Source organism: Acomys minous (genome assembly GCF_964271855.1).
Source record: "Acomys minous genome assembly, chromosome: 15".
In the NCBI taxonomy this organism is placed as follows: domain Eukaryota; kingdom Metazoa; phylum Chordata; class Mammalia; order Rodentia; family Muridae; genus Acomys; species Acomys minous.
In genome coordinates, this window is record NC_140497.1 from 72,256,880 (window position 1) to 72,273,500 (window position 16,621).

The 16,621-nt window shown below is 40.7% G+C and overlaps 1 protein-coding gene across 8 annotated transcripts in view; it reads right to left on the reverse strand.

Moving 5' to 3' along the window:
* Positions 1-2,124: 2,124 nt before the first annotated feature.
* ANKRD17 (ankyrin repeat domain 17) overlaps positions 2,125-16,621 on the reverse strand; it is a 143,527-nt gene continuing 129,030 nt past the window's right edge. For all 8 annotated transcript variants that reach the window (XM_084758430.1, XM_084758429.1, XM_084758428.1 and 5 more), the window contains 5 exons: positions 14,435-14,644; positions 8,184-8,432; positions 6,666-6,844; positions 5,529-5,693; positions 2,125-3,499 (listed from right to left, as the gene is read on the reverse strand). In XM_084758430.1, the coding sequence (XP_084614556.1) occupies positions 3,440-3,499; positions 5,529-5,693; positions 6,666-6,844; positions 8,184-8,432; positions 14,435-14,644 (863 nt within the window). In that variant the 3' untranslated portion in view covers positions 2,125-3,439. The remainder of the gene's footprint in view (positions 3,500-5,528; positions 5,694-6,665; positions 6,845-8,183; positions 8,433-14,434; positions 14,645-16,621) is intronic.

Consider the following 16,621-nt stretch of genomic DNA (forward strand, 5'->3'; position numbering starts at 1 on the left):
GCCTGGTCTACAGAATGATTTAGGACAGGGCTACTCGAAAAGCTTAAAAAACCACCTCAGTATTTACAATCAACTTACTGAATTTTACTGTGTATCATACAACTGATTTTTTCAACTTTTGACCTCCTTGAAGAGAAACATCCTGGGAGGCTGGAGAGATGGTGCAGAGCATTTGCCGCTCTTTCAGAGGACTAAAGTTCAGTTTCTAGCACCCACATCAGGCAACTCACAACTATCTCCAACTCCAGAAAGGCCCTCTTCTGGCCACAAACACCTGCACAATCAATCCATCAACCTACCCCCCTCCAGCCTGCCCCCCCACCACAATTTTTTAAAGAGACAGCTAGGATGTTTTGAGGCCAGCCTGAGATAGCTATTGAGTTCCAGTCTAGTCTGAACAGCAAGATTTTTGTCTTTAAAAAAAAAAAAGAAAAGAAAAAAGAAATGGGCACAAAGCCTTATCAACACCTAAGCAAGCAAAGGCTGGAGGACTGCCACAAGTGGGAGGCTAGCCTAGGGTACTTAGCAAGGTCAAGGAATGCTTAACAAAATAGATGGTCCTTGACGGTTCTAATCATTTTTCTACCTTATGATGGTCTGAAAGCAAGCAGTACCCATTCAGTAGAAACCCAGAGCTTAGTAAGCAGAGACAGAAAGATCCAGGAGTCTCGGCTACACAATTAGTGCCTGGGATTACAAGTCACAGGTATGTCAGAGCGTTAACCAGCTCAACATACGCTAAACAAGCATTTTACCAATCATCCAAATTCTCAACCTCAACATTTTTATTATAGGAAACTAAAACCCTACTCAAAATCTCAGTATAGGTTATGTTGACATTTAGAGTGCTCATTTTCCAAGTGATTTCTAAAATGTTCGAGGAAAATTTTAAGAAAAATTTAAGAGGTAAATTGTTATGAGAAATTACTAAGAACCCTTTGAACTCAGATTTAGGTATATTTTTCTTTTGGGGGGTTGGAGTGGAAGTTGAGACAGGATCTCACTATGTAACCGTCTGGTCTGGAACTTTATAGTCCAGGCTGGCCTCAACATAAAGATCGACCTGGCCCCGCCTCTCAGGTACCAGTGGCACACCACATCTGGTATCTCTTTTTTATTATATTTTTCAAGACAGGTTCTCTGTGTAATCCAGGCTATCCTAGAACTCACTCTGTATATCAGGATGGTCTCGAACTCCGCCTGCCTCAGCCTCCAGAGTGCTGGCATTAAAGGTGCGCATCACTCCGCCCAGCTGTTAAGTCACTTCTTAAAAAAGCAGCACACTATGTAATCTGCCAAGGTAATCACATACTTAAAAAAGGGGGGAGGGGGACGGAGACCTGCACCATCTCAAAGACTTTTATTGTTCAAATAAAAATGTTCTGTACTACATCTGAAGCATAAAAATGTATTTGAAAAGTGTTCCTAGTACAAACTTCTAAAACTTTTAGAACCTTCTGGAACTGTCCTTTATAAGCCTGATCTCTAAGTGTAGGGATACAGAGTTCCAATCTATTTTTATGCTCCACATTTTAAAATCAAGAGAATATTAACTTTTTCACCCTTCTTGGCTTTCTCGCTCTTAAGAGATTCTGTGTGGTAAACACTACCACTTATGTGTGGCAGCACATGTTGAGTAGGGTCTGTTCTCCAATAGTTATCGCAGAAAAGAACGGTGGCAGTGGAGAAGACGGAACCATGACGAACCTCAATACTAAATGTTAACATCACATAGGTTTTTTTGTGTGTAAGTAAAGTGCTGGGGTCTAGATTTTGTTTTTAACTCATGGCTATATCTGCAGGCTATTCTCCTCCTAATTTGGGTGTACTAATCATAGGTGGAAAACCAAATGTACATATTTAGCATCCAAACAGCTGGGCAGGGTTGAGAAACCGTCTTGTACTCTTTACTCAGGTCACTAGAGGCATGAAATTATATCATATACTTTGACAACCAAGGAATGTTATTATTAACCTTAGGTGGTGTATCTATGCTTAGTTCATGTTTTACAGTGTGAAGTTTGTATCTAATTAAAAACCAAACTGACAGGATTTCTCATATATGTATTGTTTTGTAATTCAACCATGTGAGCTATTATTCCATAGGAGACAGGGCAGGACACATTTTCTTCTTGTATACATTATTGTTTATTGTTTCAAGTGGATGGAATATTATAATTCCCACTGAGTAGTTTAGTGTGGCCCTGAATCACATATAAACAGGTTAAATGGAGACTTCAATTTATAATCCGTGTATTCATGTATTGACCATAAATTGTCCTAAAAACAATCCCAAACACTCCTTTTCGACTTGGCCCAAGTTAGCTGTTCATCCTTTTCGTTGCTACCAACAAGTGCAGAGCAAGGAGCCTTTCAACCTAAGACATAGATGCTTGGAAAGGGAAAATTGTATGTTGACTCTCGCTGACCAGGAAGCCAATGTTTAAGAATCAATATTATCCAATATAAAATATGCTGAAATTTTAAAAAATAAACAGTATATGCTGACTGAGAACTGTGGTGGCTTTTAAATTGCTCAAAAGTCTCAAGTTTTCTAGTTAGAAGAAACCACTGGTGCCAATGAAGATGTTCCACGTCTGTGCAGCAGCCACTACAGTAAAAAGCTTTACAGGATGTTTTTCACTATTGAGCAAGAGAATCTTACTAGTAATAGTGGCAGAGATAGAGTCCAAACTGAAGAGATAGTGTGTATTAGTTTGCAAAGTGTGACAAATTTAATAAAGACATGGAAAAATCAGGTATTTCTTCTCTATGCCTTGCTACAAACAAACCCAAAAGGGAGCAAGATGGGTGTTTCAGAAGCTAACACAGGGAAACATCCACTGATAATGCCCATCATTTTACTTTATGCTTAAATTATACAAGTAGAAAAGTTATGCTTATTAATGGTTTAATGTATGAAGGAAACATCCAGATTTCTGAATATGAAGGTACATATCTCACATTAATTTAAGTCTACATAAAGTAGAGCCTCTATACTGACATACTGAAATTTACTTTCTGCTTAGCCTTTTCTGTTATGTAAACAATTGTACATTTATTTGCCATTCTAAAACTTCAGGATCAAGTTTACATAATTTTGCTAAATTTCCGTGTTTGCTCAGAAGCAGTTTACAGTACTAAAACCAACCAGCCAAAGAACAGCTTCAACAGAAAGTTATGTCCAAAGGAGAAGAGGGAAAAAAAAGAAGAAAAAAAATGGTAAGAAAAAATGCTAACTAAGGTAAAAACGGATGTTGATGGAGAATGGGCAGTCACAAATGTTCACAGAAAATAGGTCAGTTAGTAAGTTCTTCTGCAAAAAGCCTACACACTTCAGTCAAGCACATTGAATGATTTGGGAGCATAAAAATGTTTCTCGGCCACTTGTGATTTCCTCTGAATGAAAGGAATCTGCAGGCTAACAGGCTTATCCTCATCAGCCAAGCTGGTTCATGTGCACACTGTTCATGTGAGGTGCCCAGGGTCCGGTCCACACCTATGAACATAGAACATGTGTTTTAATAAATACAAGTTAAACGAGTACTTAAAGCAATACTCTTAAAAAATAACAAAGTATCTATGAACTAAGACAATTTAACCCCGGTCCATCTTCCAAGTACAGATAGCTCTTTTGACATATTTAATCACAGTACATAAAGAAAAGGAGATACTTGGGAGTGCAAGGTTATCATAATCTGTATGGTTGAGCCTCAAGGTCATCCTGGGTTACCTGAGACTGATCTCATGGTAAAGAACCGAGAGAGGAGGACAAAGGGCTGGGCACTGGAGAGACGGGCCAATGGCTAAGAGCACAGGGCACTCTTACACAGGCCTTGGGTTTGGCCTCCAGGGCCTGCACTGAAGCTTCATACTGTCTCTTCTGGGCTCCAAAGGCACAAAGCATGCATGTGATACAGACATAGATGCAGGTATAACACCCATACATACAAAGTCAAAGAAAAATCACTTAAAAAACTGCAACATATAGCCAGGTAAGGCGGCGCACACCTTTAATCCAGGCAGAGGCAGGCAAATCACTGTGAGGTCAAGATCAGCCTAGTCTACAAAGTGAGTCCAGGACAGCCAAGGCTACACAGAGAAACCTTGTCTGGAAAAACAAAAAACATAACAAAACAAAACACACACACAAAACAAAACAAAAAAATCCCCTGCAACATACTAGGAAATAACTGAGAGAGAAAACAGTGATAGCACACCCCTGACAAGGGGCTGAGTCTGGGGCCTTGAGAATGATGAGCATACGCCCTGTCACCAAACGTCACTTTCTAGTTCCCAAACCTCTTTGCTTTCCTTTCCTTTCCTTTTTCCCTACCAAGAGGTGATGCTCTGACAACAAAGACAATTATTGTGAAAGGACAGTTATTTAGAGATGCTGATCATACACCGAAGTAACTTCAGGTGAGTCAGCTATGGCTGCTTCTGCCTATGATCCCAGCACCTATGAGGCGGAAGCTGCTGTACCTTAAGTTCAGGGTCAGCCTGGGCTATCTACTGAGTGCCACACCAGACATAGCAAGACGCAGGCCCTTTAATATAAATCTAAAATGAATCCTTTCTCTGTTTTCAGTTTTGGTACGATACTGTTAAAACATAAGAATGTATAGTTCTTTACACATTAGGAAACTGTAATGTTAGTATGAAGATCACTTTGCAACTTACTTTTTTGTTGTTTATGTGCATTGGTGTTTTATCTGCATGTATGTGTGAGGCTGTCTGATCTTGGAGTTACTGACAGTTACCATCATATGGGTGTTGGAAATTGAACCTGGGTCATTTGGAAGAGCAGTTAGTACTCTTAACCCAAGAGCCATCTCTCCAGCTCCTAAAGATATATTTATTATTATGTATACAGTGATCTTCCTGCATGTACACCTGCAGACCAGAAGAGGGTATCAGATGACATTATACATCATGTGGTTGCTGGGGGAATTGAACTCAGGACCTCGGGAAGAGCAGTCAGTGCTCTTAACCTCTGAGCCAACTCTCTAGCCCCTATTTTTTGTTTTTGAAAGTGTCTTACTATATAGTCTTAGATAGTCTGGAACTCTCTATGTAAACCAGGCTAACCCCTAACTGACAGAGATCCACTTGCTGAGTACTGAGATTAAAAATGTCCAGCTATGTAAATTCTTCTTCATACCATCTGCTACAGAATAATCTACAAAATATCTATTAGCTTTAAAACACTGAGTACCATCTTACAGAGGTTCTGTTTTGTTTGTTTGTTTGTTTGTTTGTTTTTGGAGACAGGGTTTTTCTGTGAAACAGTCTCGGCTGTCCTGGACTCACTTGTTGATCAGGCTCGCATCAAAGCTCTACCTGCCTGTGCCTCCCCAGTGCTGAGATTACAGACCACCACAGGAAGGTCTCCGATGCATTTCAGCTACAGTAAACCTGCTCTCCTGGCTGTATGCATTGTGCTTGACTGCTACCATGATTTACCTACATTCTGTTTTGTATTCTGTAAACATGAAAGCGACTGCTTGCTGAATAATCAGCCTTACCGTTTGAGGACCATTATTTTCTGTGGAGCTTGAAACCATCTTTATCAGTGAATTCCAAGATGGGTCTGCAGCATGAGGGCCATTGAATATGGGTCCTCCAGCACCATCAGGGATAGGTGCTACTGGAGGTATCATTGCATTCCCATACACAGAAAAAGGCATGCCCTTAAAGAAACAGGGTGAGGAAACAGAGGTTAACACACAAGCCATTGCTTTCTTTTTTCTTTGCCTCCCACCTCTTATCAACAATCTTGCAAGGACTACTTGGAGAGAACTTGTCACAGAAAATGAAAAAGAGGCACTTGTGAGGCTAAGGCAGCCCAGGTTCCAGAGTGAGTTTCAGGCCAACCAGGGATACATTCATACTCTGTCACAAAACAGAAATGAAACAAAAAACAATCAAACAAACAAGAGAGTCAAATGCCATGAGACTGACTTTAAAGCCTCAATTGACTGTATAAAAGTGTAAGTTATTCACAGAATCTAGAAATTATTCTGATATGAGCTCATTCAGCAGAGTATAGCTGGACATGGTGGCCCAGGCCTTTCATTCCAGTACCCAGGAGGCAGAAGCAGATAGATCTCTGTGAGTTCAAGGTTTGTTTGGTCTCCAGAGTTCCAGAGTACCCAGAGCTACATGCTGAGACCCTGTCTCACAAACAAAATAAAGGAAAATACAGGAAGGCACAGGGAAGAGAAAACCAGAAGGTCATCCCTAGCTATGGAGCTCTGAATGAGCTGGAGAGCACGGTTTGCTGCTCTTGCAGAATACCTGAGTTCAATTTTTAGCTCCTACTTTTGGTGGCCCATGATTTCTTCTAATTTCAGCACCAAGGAATCCAACAATGCCCTCTTTGGCCTCAGGGACATCTGTATTCATGTGTTCATACATACCCACATATACACATAAGTAAAAATAAAAATCTAAAAAAACAAAGAATTAATAAACAACACACCCCAACCAAAACAAACAAACAAAACACTCCTAGAACAGACATCTCTTAAATGCTAGAAAGATTTAACCAGTCTGACCTGTCAAGACCCGCTGGGTCATCACAGAAGCTTATGCTCTTGGAAATAAGAGATGACCAGATAAGAAAAGCATTCTGTAATAATGAAAATGCTAGTTTAAATTACCCCAACTTTAGGAAAGTCCATGTATCCTGCAGGAACATGCTGATGGAATGTACCAGAAGGAGTTACAATTCCTGTACTATCTCGCTCCATTGCTTGATGCTGTGAAAACACTCCTGGGTCAGACATTGGCCTGTGAATCATGGGATTTCCCATCCCAGGGTTACACCAGTCCACTTTGTCTGAGAGAAAAGAAAGTCAAAATCAAAAGTTGGTAACATTCAAAATCAAGATAGTTTTTTAAAAAAGCTTCATAATTTCTATTTTAACTTATACCAAACTCTGAATTCTTTAAAACTGATCTATTTTTTTTTATCTTTGGCAGTATTCCCACACTGCTTAGTGAACATTGTCAAAAAATTACATCGTTGGAAACACTGATACAGTAAATGTGTGGATTTGCTTTTCTCACAGTAAGTCTGTAGGAAAGAACTAGAAGACAATTGAGAAACTATGACTGTTTTTTGGTTTTAGGCACGGACATATCCTAGAGATCCATAGTATTTCTGGACTTGTTACCTTAGAAATGACTATGACATAAACTCATTCTTGTTAAGTGAAGTGGGGGTGGGTGGGGGACAGGACAGATAAGTAAATCTATCCTAACCTGGTGCCTAGAGTTTAACGCTCGAAGCATTAGATAGATTAATTAGGTAGCAAAGATTTCAGATGGAGAACTTGGAAGTTGTCATGGATGTTGCTAATTCATGCACAGATAAATCGAACACGAGAGAACTGTGGTAAGTGTTCTGACAGTGCAAGTGGACACACTGGCTACTTGAGAAGGGGCTATCTCGAGACATCTCAACTATGAGTGGCTTTGATGGACACGGAAGGATTCACATGAAAAATCCCTTAAACACAAATCCATTTAATATAGCAACAGCAGCAACAATGATGACGACAACAAAACACTACGAAGAAAAGAAAAGCTAAGAGAAAGCCAAAAGATCTTAAAGGAAACATCAACGTCTTAGTAGTGCAAACACCTGTAATCAAAGTGTTGGGAGGTGAAGGCAAAAGGATAAGAAAGTCAAGGCTAGCCTCAGCTACATTGTGAAATCCAACGCCAACCTAGTATACAGGAAACCTTCTCAAAAGACACAACTTCTTTATGTGCATTGCATTATTTTCAGAGATGAGGAAGTGCAGCGGGAAGATGACATGAAATCGGAACTACAAGAAGCAGATTAGTCCAGCTGAAGAGACAGGTACAGGGGTCCTTTACAGGAACGATGAGGGCTGGAGAGACGGCTCAGCAATTAAGAGCACTGGCTGTTCTTCTGAAGGACTTGGGTTTGAATCCCAGCACCCACATGGCAGCTCACAACTGGCTGAATCTCCAGTTCCAAGGGGCCCTCCTCAGTCACCAGGCACACAAGTGTTGCTGACATACATGCTTGAAAAATACCACACATAAAAGTTTTTTAAAAACTCAAAAAATTAATAGTAATTAATGTGAAATTAAAATATAGCTAAATGAGTAAACTTTATTTCTAGTAATATGACAGCATATCATACCTTGATTGCCACCAATCCCTTCAAAGGACCAGATGCCACTATGTCCTACTGATGTAGACAAATTACTCCCAATAACAGATGGAGCTGAAGTTCCAGTTTGCCTGATACGTGCAGAACGCTCAGTCCCAATAGGGACTGGAACTTTCCTGTCCTGAGAGACATTGCTGGGCTTTTCAGAGCCTAAAGGTACTGATGATGGGGCAGGAGATGGTGCACGAACTCCAGAGGATACGGACTGTGCAGGGGACTCTGGAAAAAGACATTTTGAAATAGAATATAGGTACTCTGCAGAATATTTAATTTTGTAAAACCAAAATCTTAAAATTCTGAAGATATCTTATAATATACATTGAGGAAAACTGAGATATAAGAATACTTTTAATTACATTTTAATTCTCATACAAAGAAATTGCTTTCATATATATACACCATTATACTTTATCTTTACTCCTATCACTTTCTTATCCATCTTCACCCTTGCAAGCAGCCTCTTTTTTCCGTTGAAATAATTTTCTGCTTTAAGAACAATGCTTAGGCTGAGCATGATGGTGCACATCTGTAATACAGAGACCCCGAGGGTCAATCACGACGACTGCAGGCAGGCGTGGTGGCTGCACCTCCCAGCACTCTGGAGACAAGGACAGGAGGTCTCTGTACACTGGGCTACATAGCAAGCGAGTTCCAGGACACCAAAGGCTACACAGTGAGATCCTGTCTCAAACAAAACAGAAAAGAAGATGACTACAAGTTCATGGCCAGCCTAGGCTACATAATAAAGACGGTGTCTTTAAAAAGCTACATAGAGCCAGGTGTGGTGGCACACACCTTTAATCTCAGCATTTGGGAGGCAGAGACAGGTGGATCTCTGAGAATTCAAGACTAGCCTGGTGTATAAAGTCAGTCGTGGATAGCCAGGGGCTCTGTTACACAGAGAAACCTGACTCAAAAAACCAAAAATAAATAAATAAATAATAAAAAATAATAATTAATAAAAAACAACATAAATGTATGCACATTATAACCTGGTTAAGGATAACAATTTAGTTCAGTGTTTACCTGGAATTCATGAGGCCCTTAGGCTCAATTCCCCCTTCTATCTCCACATGCAAGTTTTGTAAAAGACCAAGAACTTGATATTACACTATAATGATCTCAATGCTACAAAGTGGTCAACTCATTTAATAAAGGATCAGCTTAACTGATATTTAATTAAGTCAGTACTTGCTGTTACTGTAAAATCAAAGCATTTAAAAAGAACACTGTTTAAATTAGGCGCATGCCCATTTAGCCCAGGCTGGCATTGAGCACTCTATTAGCTAAGGATAATCTTGAACGATATTTTTGTGTGTCTGAGGGTGGTGTATGCACATGTTCCTGTGCGGGTATGCATGCCACAGGAGGATGTTAGCTATCCTGCTCTATTACTCTGCCTTTGAGTCAGGGTTTCTCAGTGAAGCTGGAGCTAGGCCAGCAGGCAGCAGCCCTCGGCATTTCTTTCTCGGCTCTACCCATCACAGCTGTGGCGTCACAGGCAGGGATGCAGTCCTCCCTGCCTTGCTTCTTTCTTGGTTTTGGGATCTGAGGTGAAGTCCTTATGCTTACACAGAAAGTGTTCTTACCCAGCAAGCCAATGCTCCAGCCCTTGACCCTGAGCTTCAGACTCTTCTATTTCTGCCTCCTGCATGCTGGGTGCTGAGACTATAGTTATCTGGTTTATGCAATGCGGGAATCAAACCCAAGATCCTGTGTATACCAGGCAAGCACTTGATCAACTGAACTACACTCCCAGTTCCTCAATCTGTATTCTTCCCAAACAGCTGCTTTTTTTCTGTTGAGGTACTTTGTGTTGAAGGACTGTCCATAGGCTCGTATGTTTGAATACTTAGTCCCCAATTAATATAATATTTGGAAAAGATTTGAAAGTATGGTCTGGTTGAGGAAGATGTGTCACTGGGGATGGGCTTTGAGGTTTCATGACCCAACTATAGACCTTTAATCCCAGCACTCTGGAGGCAGAGACGGGAATATCTCTGTGAGTTTCAGCGCAGCCTGGTCTACATAGTGTTTTGGCGAAGCCAGGACTTTGTAGAGAGAGTGTCTCCTCTCCCCCCAAAAAACAAACAAACAACAACAACAACAACAACCACGAAGAAAGGTAAGGCACACCCAGCTAGTCCATCCCCTCCTGCCCCTGCCTGTGGAAGAGACTTGCGCTTTCAGCTACTGCTCCAGCAGAATGCTCTCTGCCAAGATGCTTAGGGACTCTCACCCTCTCTAAAGGTAAACTATTTCTTTTATAAGTTGCCTAGGTCATAGTGTCTCTTCACAGAAATAAGAAAGAAACCATAACAAAAGAGTTGCTACCAGGAGGCAGGCTATTGCTGTGAAGGCCTGGCCAAGGTCCCTTTGGGAAGAATATGTTAGACTTTGCATGAGGAAAGTGACTGAACACTCTAGGAGATGGTGAGCAGGCCATCCTACCAGGGGTGTGGAAGGCTGTGCTGTTGAGTGTTGCTGATTATGAAGGCCAGATTCAAAGGGTTTCAGAGGGGAACAATATTAGCACTGTGATTGGAAACTTTTCTTGTGATATTCTAATGAAGACTGCAGCTATTTTTTGCACTTGTCCTAAGAATCTGCCTGACACTAACTGAAAAGTTTTCGACCAATTTCACTGGCAGAAGAGATTTCAAGATGGCCTAATATTAACTTTGTCACTTGGTTATGGAATCACTCTTACACAACTCTACAATGAAAATGAGCAAGCTGGGCAAAAAGAAATATAAAATGTTCAGCTTGAGGGAAAAAAAGGAAACCAAGAAATTTAATGTTGGGCCAAGGCTAGTCCTGAAAGAGACTAGGAAAGAGGTTTTATAATGAATGGAATGAAAAGGGTGGTATCCTCAGGGCAAGAACTCACCCAGCTAAGCTTCCAACGTGTAAAAGACAATGCAAAAGAAATGAAAGGAAGCTATGCAGCACAGGAGGCAACAGATGCAAATAATTCAAGGAGGGGGCCAGATTACACGCAAGCAGTTGAGTTTGATGGCATAGGCATGTGGTTCCTAAGGACACAGGAGTAAAGGGTGGTGGACACTTCTTCCATGGTTAAGGAAAACCTTAAATGCAGGTGTGTGGGAAGGGAGTGTAACCAGCTCAAAAGAGAAGTGTGCAGCAGTCAGCAAGGCTAGGAGGGCAGAGCCTTCTGAGCTCTTGGACAACAAATCGGAGCTACAGAATTTCTGTCATTGGATGTAATTTGCTTTTTGATTTTATAAGGGCTGTAATTAGGCATTGCCTTGAGTCTCAGAAGAGTCCTTGAACTTTTAAATAGTTTTGAGACTGAAATACTAAGGCGCACATTTTGATTTGATACGGTCACAAGTCTATGTGGGCCAGGAAGGGAACTGTGGTTGGCTGAGAATGGCCCCCACAGACTCACGTGTTTCAATACTTGCCCCCACTTGTCAAAAGTTTGAGAAGGATTAAGAAATGTGGCCTTGCTGGAGGAGGTATGGCACTGGTGGAGGGCAGAACTTTTAAAAAGTCCAAGCCATTCCCATTTAGGGCAGCCTCTATCTCACATGCTCGTGGACGGGGCTGTGAGCGCTCAGCTACACTCCATGCTGTGTGTGCCTGCCTGCTGCCATGCTCCTCACCATGGTGGTCATGAATTCTAACCCTCTGCAAATGTGGGTCCCCAGTAGTTCTTTCTTTTATAAGTTTCCATGGTGACATGGCCTTCACAGCAACAGAAAAGTAACTATGATAGTTACAATGCAAAAGGCAACAGAAAAGTAACTACAGTAGTTACAATGCAAAAGCAAAGGAATCTGTATGTCTAATAACATCTGTGAGGTCTAGCTTAGGGGGAAAATCAGTTGGCAAAAAGACACTAGGTTGCTACAGAACTTTACCTAATACTAAGTGGAAGCAATTCCTCATTTCATATCCTCTTGGTACTCCACAGCACATAGATATTGACCATGTAATCTTAAGATATGGGGGGAGGAGGGTGTGTGCACTAAAGAGTTGCCTCACAACCTAATGTTTGTTTGGTTCTGTTTTTTGATACAGGTTCTGGCAAGTCTTCAACAGTCACTCCCTGTGCCTCAGCTTTGAAAGCCTAAAATCAGAGATATATACTACACCTAGCACAATCTGTGATCCTTAACATTGTTAATTTCAGTATTTCCATTAAAAATTCATTTTTTGTTTGTTTGTTTTTCAAGACAAGGTTTCTCTGTGTAGCCTTGACTGTCTTGGACTCACTTATAGATCAGGGTGGCCTCAAACTCACAGGTCCCCCTGCCTCTGCTGGGATTAAAGTCGTGCACCATGCCCAAATAAAATTCAAATTTTTTTACTTGTTACTAATTAAAACAAACAAACAAACAAACAAACAAATAAGCAGGGTGGCATCAAAGGCAGCACACACCTTCAATCCCAGCACTGGCTAACTTGGTCCACAGAGAGAACTCCAAGACAGCCAGGGACAAACAGAGAACAAACAAAAAGCCAGGCAGTAGTAGTACTTGGGAGGCAGAGCCAGGCAGATCTGAGTTTGAGGCCAGCCTGGTCTCTAGAGAGTGAGATCCAGAATAGCCAGAGCTACACAGAGAACCTCTATTTTGAAAAACAAACAAATGAATAAGTGAAAAGCATATTTGATTTTAAAAAAAGCTGAAATATTAGACACATAATTTTTGCCTTGAACTCACAAATCCACCTGCCTCTGCCTCCCAAGTGCTGGGATTAAAGGCGTGTGCCACTACCCCTGGCTTAGGCCCATAATTTAAACAAGGTAAGAGGGTGCGCTGGTGCCTGTAAATGCATCGATGAAGAAGGTTAACACAGGAGAATTTATGTTTGTGGTATGTTGGGACCATCACCAACTTAGTGACAACCTGTATCAAAATGAAAAAAGTAAAAGGGCTGAGAGAGGACTCAGTGAATAGAACACTGGCTGCATTTCAGGAGGACTTGGCTCTAATTCCCAGCACATACATATTGCTTATAACTACCAGTGACTCTAGTCCTATGGGATGTGACACCCTCTGCCTGGTGCACAGACATACATGTAAGCCAACCACTAAATGCATAAAATAAAAAGTAAGGCTAAACAATTCTTAAATAAGTAAAAAGGGGACTGTGACGACAGGTTGATGGCATAGATTCTGACCTTGTTTTCAAGACCTACGTTTAATCTCCAGTACATCTTAAAAAAAAAAAAAGCTAAACAAAAAGAACACAACTCTTCAAATGTTCAGTTTCTACTCTGCTTAAAGTATTTTGGAGTTTCTGTCATGATAGCTGATAAAGTAAAGATATACTGGACAGGATGAGTCTGTTTTGCTATATTGTTTAGATAGATAAAATTTAAAGGTTGGGAAAAAAGTATGTGGTATTTATACAGAATAGTGGTTTCTATTTGTATTAGAAACCGTTTTTACATTATTGTTGAGGCTGCTTTGGAATTCACTAAATAGCTGAGGCTGGTCTACAACACAAATTCTCCTACCTCTGTCTCCAAAGTAGTTGGAATTACAACTGTGTCCCAACATGCTAAGAATCTTTCCCTTCAAAAGTTGTATTTAAGAAGTAAATTTAAGTTCAGAGTCAATGGGAGTGGGGTGCCATCAAATAGCACAACACATGCCTCACATGCAAGACATCCTGGCTTCACCACCATGCACTTCACCACCATGCACTACTGATAGGTTTTAAAAGCACTTTTTAAAGATTTTTTTGTGTGTAATATTTTGCCTTCTTGTATGTATGTGCATCACAAGTGTGCCTGGTGCCCATAAAGATCAGAAAAGAAGGTCAGATGCCCTGGGATGGGAGTTATAGATGCTTATAAACCATCCCGTGTGTGCTGAGAATCAAAGGAGGGTCTTCCTGGAGCAGTAACTGTTCTTTACTACTGACCCATCACTTCAGTCTAAATAAATAGCTTAAAACATAAAACTTTCTACAAATCATATTCTTTACAGCATAAAATTACGGTAAAGGTAAAAACCTCAAACTTGGAGTGAGCAGCAGTAGCATATGCCTGTAATTCCTGTGGGAACTGGAAGCAGGGAGATCAGATTCAAGGTCATCCTTGACTACAGACTGAATTTGACACTAGCCTTTGTATATAAGAGAGTCTGCCTCAAGCAAAATAGCAAGCAAATATCATACATTTCAAGAGCTCAAAGCTCTTTGCCTTTAAAGAAACAATGTCTTCTGGGCTACAGACCACTTACCATTTGATGCTGATGAACATGGAGTCAACAAACTAAGTGGGGAAAAATGCTGTCTGTTAAAGTTAGCAGCAGGTGCTCCTCCAAGAGGTGCTCCTCCAAGAGGTGCTCCAGGCCCATACATCTGACCTCCTGAAAGACTTGAGGCAAAATTTCCCAAATGCGTAGAAGAAGGTGTTACAGAACCATATGGTGAGTCCATGTTGACAATACCTGTAATGACAAGGCCACCATTACTTATAATTAACCCCAGAAGACAGCATTGGAAGAGCACACAAACACAGCTGAAAGTACTTTAGTTATTTTAAAATAAAACAAAAAAACAAATTCTCAACTGGGTATGGTAATAAATACCTGTAATGCCAGCATTTGGGAGATAAGAGTCAAGATGTAGCATCTTGGGCTACATAATAAATTCAAGGCCAGACTGGCTGCAGAGAGACTATCTCAAACACAGGCATGAGCACAAACACAGCATCTCACACGGCCATATACAGACCACAAGACAAGTTTGAGGGTAGGCTACACTATAAGACCCTTTCACAAAACCAATCCCCTATTAAAAGATATGGCCAAATGAATATAATGAATGAAGTAGTGCTTACTACTCTGCATTTTGTTCTTTTAAAAAATGTATTTTTGGGCTGGAGAGATGGCTCAGAGGTTAAGAGCACCGTCTGCTCTTCCAAAGGTCCTATTCCCAGCAACCACATGGTAGCTCACAATCATCTACAATGAGATCCAGTGCCCTCTTGTAGCAGGCACATGTAGGCAGAATACTGTGTAAATAATAAATACATCTTTAAAAAAGAAAAGGAAACTGGTTTTCAAAAAAATAAATAAAAATAAAAAATGTGTGTTTAAAAAGAGGTGTAGACTAGGGGCTGCAGATGGCTCAGCAGTTAAGAGCACTTACTGTTATTCTTGAAGAGGACCTGGGATTGGATCCCAGCACCTACACGATGACTCACAACTACCTACACCTCCAGCACCAGGGACTCCAACACCTCTGCTAACTTCCCTGGGCACTAGGGAAACATTTGTGCACATACAAATACATATATAATAAAACAGAATGTACATAAAATTATTTTTTAAAAAAAATAGGCTGGGCATGGTAGTGTCTGCCTTTGATCTCAGCACTAGGGAGGCAGAGAGAGGGAAATCTGTGTGAGTTTGAGGACAGCCTGGTCTGTATAGTACATTGTAGGGTGGCAAGAGCTATATAATGAGAGTCTATCTCACAATAAATAAATACAAATTAAATTAAATACAATTTCACAACACTCTTACCTGTGTGCAACACCACAATGGGCTAAATTTTATTTAAAGCCCAATTCTTTTTTTATTATTAAATTTTATGTTCATGAGTATTTTGCAGGTCACATGGTCTGTTCCAATAACTCATTCTTTCACACTATAAAATCAGCTATAAACAACATGAAAATGAATATGACTATTTTGACACTTTTAGAGAGCCCATTGTGTGGTGGCACCAGTCTATAACCCCAGCACTGGTAAGATAGAGGCAGGTTCAAGATCTGCCTGTGCTGTTTCTTAAAAAGAAGGAAACAAGAGGAGAGAAAAAAATGGGATGGAAGATGGTGGGGGGTTGGGAACAGGAAGATACAAGTGTGTGTGGGGAGAGGACGGGAATAACAATAGGGATGTAAAATGAATAAATAGGAAGGAAGGAAGGAAGGAAGGAAGGGAGGGAGGGAAATCAGTACTTGTCAGGGCATGGTAGTAAAAACATGTAATCCTAGCACTGGAGAGGCAGAGGTGGAAGGATTCATTGGACTTTAAGTTTGTCCTGGACTACTAAGCTAGCAACAAGCCAGCCAGGGCACATACCAAGACCCTTCCTCAAATAAATGACAAAAACCCCACCACCACTCTACCCTATCCATGTGTGACAATAGCAGCACATGTAATGCTGGAACTTGGAGGGTTGAGAAATAAAATCAAGAACTCTGCCAGGCAGTGGTGGCACACGCCTTTAATCCCAGCACTTAGAAAACAAAATCCAACCCCCAAATAAAACAAGCAAAATATCTTTAAAATAAAAAGAGATCAGATTACATGAACCACAGACCACAGTGTGTCAATCTCTCATAACTTGAAGTGCTCAAGCTAATCCACAACAGTTTCTCTTTTTTTAAAAGACAGGATCTTTCACAAGTGGTGGTG